Source organism: Fusarium fujikuroi, chromosome FFUJ_chr05 (assembly GCF_900079805.1).
Source record: "Fusarium fujikuroi IMI 58289 draft genome, chromosome FFUJ_chr05".
Classification (NCBI taxonomy): Eukaryota; Fungi; Ascomycota; class Sordariomycetes; order Hypocreales; family Nectriaceae; genus Fusarium; species Fusarium fujikuroi.
Window position 1 is genome coordinate 966,513 of NC_036626.1, and position 6,000 is coordinate 972,512.

Below are 6,000 nucleotides of genomic sequence, written 5' to 3' on the forward strand. Positions count from 1 at the left end.
GATCAGGGAGTGGCGGGTATTGACATGGCGATCTAAAATGCGGGGAGAAGCGAAGGAACAAGAGAGAAGGAAGAGAAAAAAAAAATCTAAAGATGGGTCCATTTGTGGGGTGAGCTCAAAAAGTATCAGCAATTGCGTTTGTTGTGCTGTGTTTGTTTGGCTTGGCTTGGCTTGGTTTGACTGTGTCCAAGCCAAGGTAAGGTTATGCTGTGGCCCCCTTGAATAAGCTTGAGTCGTGGTATAACTACCCAAGCTCTTCCCATCATGACAACCTCTTTTTCTCTTCTCAAGCTCTACTTATTACTCTTGACAATCCAATCTACAACTTGACATTGAATCAATTGCATCCTCTTTTCATCCTCAACACTGAGAAATCATCACAACTTGCAACCCACGTCACTTACACGCCCACAACCACAACTACATCCACAATGCCCAGCTACATCCTCACTGAGCCCTCCCCCTCCACAAACGTCTTCGTACGTTCTGGCCGCGGCGGTTACGGCAACATCTCTCGTGCCTCAAAGGACACCACATCATCCTCCTCGTCAAACCGCACCGTCGTGACCCCCAGCACAACCACTACTACCACTTCTCGTCGCTTCTTCAGCGGCATCGGCGGAGCTGGCAACGTCCACTGCGCAAGCGAGCAGCCCTCTGTGTCTCTCGACGACGAGTACGACCGCATTGCTGCCCGTGACCAAATGGCTGCTGGACATGTCGGTATTGGCGGCGCCGGCAATGTCTTTCATCGCAAGGACAGCGATGCCGGCTCTGATGCTAGCGACAGCAGCTCCATGAGCTCCAAGACGAAGCTTTGGGCTCGTGTCAGCAGCACTTTCAGCCGAGACTGAACAACAAGACAAGACAAGATAAGACATAACATAAGAAAAAGAAAAGAATGATCGAGGGTGTTTGTACGAAAAGATATGAATTAGCGACTGGCGTTAAAGGGATTTGATATTGGGCGAAAAATGTAATGGGGACCTCAGAGCAAATGGGTTGACAATTATACCCCGGATGTACGGTTGGCACTGACAATTGAGACGGGCGATATGAAACTGCCCTTCTACTCTTGCTTTGCCTGCATGATGTTTGTTTCTGGTGAAGATTCATATACCCCCCGAGCGAAGCTCTTTTCTATTATAAAAGCATCATTACTTATCACTCCTACTCCTCACCCTCGTGATCGTGTGTTCTCAGGAAGCAAAATCACTGCCGTTAATGAATATCAGGGTGCCAGAATAAGCCGATCTCAAGGCATCTTAAGATATACAAACTCACCCAAGTCTTTTCATCACTCGGACCAGAAGTGCTAGGTTCTCTTGTGTCCTCTTGTATATAACATTATGCTCAGAAACAAAGACTCTTTGGCCGAGAAACTTCACAAAACTAAACACAATCTCAACACATCAGGGTATCATTAGGCTTCCTCTATCTGGCAAAGGTTGTCTACAACTGCGCTGGTGTCTCTACACACCAAGCAGCACTAAATCTTCCATTCCATGCAAGGCTTCTGCATCGCTCTATCAACAACAGCAGCGCGTCAAAGGGGTTGGTTTGGGTTGTGAGGGCTTGCGATCACGAAGGGTCAAGGTCATCTCGATCATAAAAGTCCAGACGGCGAAAAAGAATCAGTGTCGATGAGCTCGGGCATGTTCATGTCCGATTGTTTCGTCGTTATGGCTGCATCACAAAGGTGCGAAGTCAAAGGGTGACACGCATACGCCATTCTTACGTGAACTTGGTATGGATAATGTCGGGGTTCTCATGCCAGTCGTCAATGCTCACCCACATCTGTCACACGTTAGTAAAGTAATGAAAGGAAACAAGTTAATATCACTGACCTTTCGGAATGTGCTCAATCCAGCTAGAATACTGCCTCCGATCCAGGTAGAGTACTTTCTCTCTGGTGGCGCAAAGATCTTGATCCTCATATCCTTGACAGCCAGTTTTTGCAACTCTGTCAAAAGACGGTCACCGAAGCCCTTTGTCAATGTGCTACCTCCGGAGAGCACAATGTTGCTGTAGAGAGATTTTCGTAGGTCGAGATCTGTTCTATTAATAGCATCAACAACGATCTGGTGTACACCAGGATATTCGAGGCCGATAATCTCGGGGTCAAAGAGAATCTCGGGTGCTCTGAAACGTTCCGCACCAATCTTCAATCCGTTAGCTTGTCCCAACATTGAGCAGAGAACAAAGAATCTCACCTTGAGCTTGAAGCCGTCTGGAAGCACGTATTCGGCAAACTTGCTCTCGTTGGGCTTTACGCCAACCCAATCCCTCTCCTCTTTCCGTGGATCATGAGCGACATAAGAGACGCTCTCCTTGATTAGCCTCACCACTTCCTTCTCAGCACTCGTGTGAAAGACATATCCACTCTTCCGTAGCAACGTCTGCATGTACTCAGTCACGTCTCGGCCTGCCACGTCGATTCGGCGAATACTGCTGGGCATGGCGAAACCCTCGTAAACAGGCACAGCATGAGAAACACCGTCACCGGAATCGAGAACAATACCGGTTGTTCGACCACTGGCGTATAGTGATAGCACGGCTTGGATAGATGTGTGGAGTGCCGGGACGTTGAATGTCTCAAAGAGGATCTGGGCGGCCGTATCGCGATTGCTTCGGGGATTCAAAGGAGGTTCCGTCAATAAAACAGGATGCTGCAAGATATCAGTACAATTGCACGGCTAAGCACTTGAGCAACAAACCTCTTCACTGAGAGTCTTCAAACCTTCACCGTAAACATACTCCCAAATCCTCTCCATATCATCCCAGTCGGTGACAATACCATGCTCGAGGGGATACCGAATTTTGAGCAGCCCTCTCAATTCCGTGGAGGCCTTCTGTCCTATGAATACCTCGCCTTCGAGCGCACCCGCGAGAACCCTCAGATGCTTCGGTCGACCAACCCATGAGGGAAAGTAACATTTTGGTAGATCATCGCCTGCGAAACCAGCTCGAATGGTGCCAGATCCGTTGTCGAGGACTATAGGCGCATTATGTAAAGAGTCGGCCATGGCGTGTCGGTTTTAGAATTTCTCCCTGGGTGTTGTATGTCGTCGCTGTAATATATCGTTCCCGACGTCTTTGTTGTTACCATACGAGTCCCGGCTGAGCTCCCCAGTGTTGGTCCTTCTGAGCTCGCAGCGAGTAATAGCCTCGAGGCCTCGCGTATTAACTAACAAACAAAGAAACCCACAGTGCGTCTGCAGCTCGTCGTATCCATAAAGGGTCTTTCAAGAAAGTTCCGAGTGTTGGTTGGTATTGTCTATTTGTTTGTTGTACCCCTGCCAATCAATCCCGTCGAGGCCAATGCCTCACCCGCTACTTAGCAATCTGCCAGCTTCAGGAGGCGCCCCGTGGCAGTACTCGAGTCACGTGAGTCCGAGGGATCTCTTCAGCGCCTCAGGCAGCAGCACTTTAAGTGCTTCGCGTGAAGGCGCGTCTCGTCAACCGTAGACCGCGTCTTTGACGTGAACTCATATTACCTAGGCAACTTGAACCTTGGGAAGAGCTTTCGACGATACTGCAAAGCCCATTTGCAACGTTCAATTCGGCCTCTCTTTTGCCGTTGATGATTGTTACGAGTTCTATCTTGCCCTGCTAATCCTCCCGATCAATCCTCTCGCCCTCGTCCCATCACCACCACGCATGGTCCCAGAATTGCTTCATCTTAGCCGCCCACATGGTCAAGGCCAATGCTAATGCAGCAGCTGCTGCTGCTTCTGGACCTGGCGTCTACAGCGCAGTATACAGTGGTGTAAGTCTTTTCAGTCGCTGCGACCTCTTTTATGTGACTCTATTGGTGCATTCTTCTGAACAACATTCGTTTGAGGATGGGGCGTCATGAGCAGCAGAAGTCTCTGATGGAGCTTGCCCCTGATACTACCATCCCCCACTAGTACTATCTATTCAATGCCTTTACTAATCAATTCTCCTTCAGATTCCTGTATACGAATTCCAGTTTGGTGGTGACCTCAAAGAACATGTGATGCGAAGGAGGCACGACAACTGGATCAATGCGACACATATTCTGAAGGCTGCTGGGTTCGATAAGCCAGCTCGAACCAGAATTCTCGAACGAGATGTGCAAAAGGACGTTCACGAGAAAATACAAGGTGGCTATGGAAAATATCAAGGTTCGCCAACTCCTCAAACACGCCGCTTATCTTCTAACGCCATTGCATAGGTACTTGGATACCACTCGAGAGCGGACAGGCATTAGCAGAGCGGCACAGTGTCTTCGATCGATTGCGACCCATCTTTGAATATGTCGCTGGTGCGGAGAGCCCACCTCCTGCTCCCAGGCATGCTAGCAAACCCAAGGGACCAAAGTCTAAGCCTCCGCTACCGAAATGGAACAGTATGTCGAGTGTGATTCAGTTAGGATCCAGCTGACAGTTATCAGATCCGCCTCCAGCTCCAGCTCCTGCGCCCGTAATTCACGATGATCCCGATACGGTAATGGGTGACGAAGACACACCAGATAACCTTACAGTGGCATCAGCATCGTACATGGCCGAAGACGAACGTTTCGAGATGCCCCAAGTGCCAGGCACAGGACGGAAACGTAGAAGAGACGACAGCAACCTGCAAGACCTTACCGAGCAACAGCATGCGCTATACGGCGATGAGCTTCTCGACTACTTCCTCCTCAGTAAGACAGACCAACCAGCCGTGAAGCCTGATCCACCCGCCAACTTTCAACCTAACTGGCCGATCGATGCGGAGGATCATACGGCGCTTCACTGGGCGTCTGCAATGGGAGACGTTGATGTTGTCAAACAACTCAAGCGATTTAACGCATCATCCACTGTCAGAAACATACGCGGCGAGACACCGTTCATGCACTCAGTAAACTTTACGAACTGTTACGAGAAGCAGAGCTTTCCCGTCGTGATGAAAGAGCTATTCGAAACATTCGATGCTCGTGACAATATGGGCTGTACAGTGATACATCATGCGGCTGTTATGAAGAACGGCAGAGTATTCAACTCATCATGCTCACGATACTACTTGGACAACATTCTCAACAAACTTCAGGAGGGCCTAGAACCAAGCGCATTTCAGAGATTGCTGGATGTTCAAGATAACGACGGAAATACAGCACTACACCTTGCGGCGCATCGGAACGCTAGGAAGTGCATAAGAGCACTATTAGGACGCAACGCTTCATCGGATCTTACGAATAACAAAGGAGTCAGGGCAGAGGATCTTATTATGGACTTGAACGCGACGAAAAAAGAACGAGGACCTCAACGATCGTCGTCTCCTTTTGCCCCTGAATCCCAACGGCATGCTTCTTTCAAGGATGCACTGCTCGAGAAGGCGAACCGGAACCCCCCGGTGGCTTTCCAATCTGCGGCAGCTAACACTGTCCAGTCTCGGATCACACCCCTGATTATGGAGAAGTTCCAGGATCTAGCTAAGAGCTACGAAGAGGAATGGCGGGAGAAGGATGTAGCAGAGGCAGAGGCGAAGCGAATCTTAGCCAACACCCAGGCAGATCTAAATGCCCTCCGTCAAAACATCACAGACGCTGAGGGGCAGCTCGAGTCAGAAGAAGCGGCGTCCAAAAACAACCAAGAAGCCAACCTAGCCAAGCATCAGGTGCTGTCACTCATCACACACCAGAACCGCTTACATGTTCAGCGGTCAGTGGATAGCGAACTCAGTCGCATCAATGGCGATGGAGGCGTGCAGGAGGAGTCATACGAAGAGAGGCTGAGTCTCGCCCGCCAATTAAGTACATTGCTTGCTGAGCAAAGGACAGCCGAGACGGATTATGTCGAGGCGCTGAGCATGGTGGGCACGGGTGAGAAGATTGAAAAGTATAGGAAACTTCTCAAGAGGTGCCTGGATCCGAAGGAGGGCGACAGCTTGGACACGAATCTCGACAGCCTGATCGAGATGATGGAGGAAGAGCGGGACGAGGATGGTATGGTCGGCGCTATGGAGTCCGAACCAATGGAGCTGTCAGGTGGCATCTAG

At 49.9% G+C, this 6,000-nt stretch overlaps 3 protein-coding genes; 2 read left to right on the forward strand and 1 right to left on the reverse strand.

The window, feature by feature from the left end:
* Positions 1–431: 431 nt before the first annotated feature.
* Positions 432–854, forward strand: FFUJ_07062 (uncharacterized protein; the record flags this gene model as incomplete). The annotated part of the gene is made up of 1 exon (XM_023577272.1): positions 432–854. One exon carries the CDS (start codon positions 432–434, stop codon positions 852–854), a length of 423 nt encoding a protein of 140 aa, XP_023430368.1.
* Positions 855–1,734: 880 nt separating this feature from the next.
* FFUJ_07063 (probable centractin (ro-4)) lies at positions 1,735–3,026 on the reverse strand (the record flags this gene model as incomplete). XM_023577274.1 has 4 exons in its annotated part: positions 1,735–1,797; positions 1,848–2,162; positions 2,214–2,669; positions 2,718–3,026. The coding sequence occupies 4 exons, from the start codon at positions 3,024–3,026 to the stop codon at positions 1,735–1,737; spliced, it is 1,143 nt and encodes a 380-aa protein (XP_023430369.1).
* A 668-nt stretch (positions 3,027–3,694) lies between these two features.
* On the forward strand, positions 3,695–6,000 carry FFUJ_07064 (probable MBP1-transcription factor, subunit of the MBF factor; the record flags this gene model as incomplete). XM_023577275.1 has 4 exons in its annotated part: positions 3,695–3,769; positions 3,953–4,148; positions 4,199–4,372; positions 4,418–6,000. The coding sequence occupies 4 exons, from the start codon at positions 3,695–3,697 to the stop codon at positions 5,998–6,000; spliced, it is 2,028 nt and encodes a 675-aa protein (XP_023430370.1).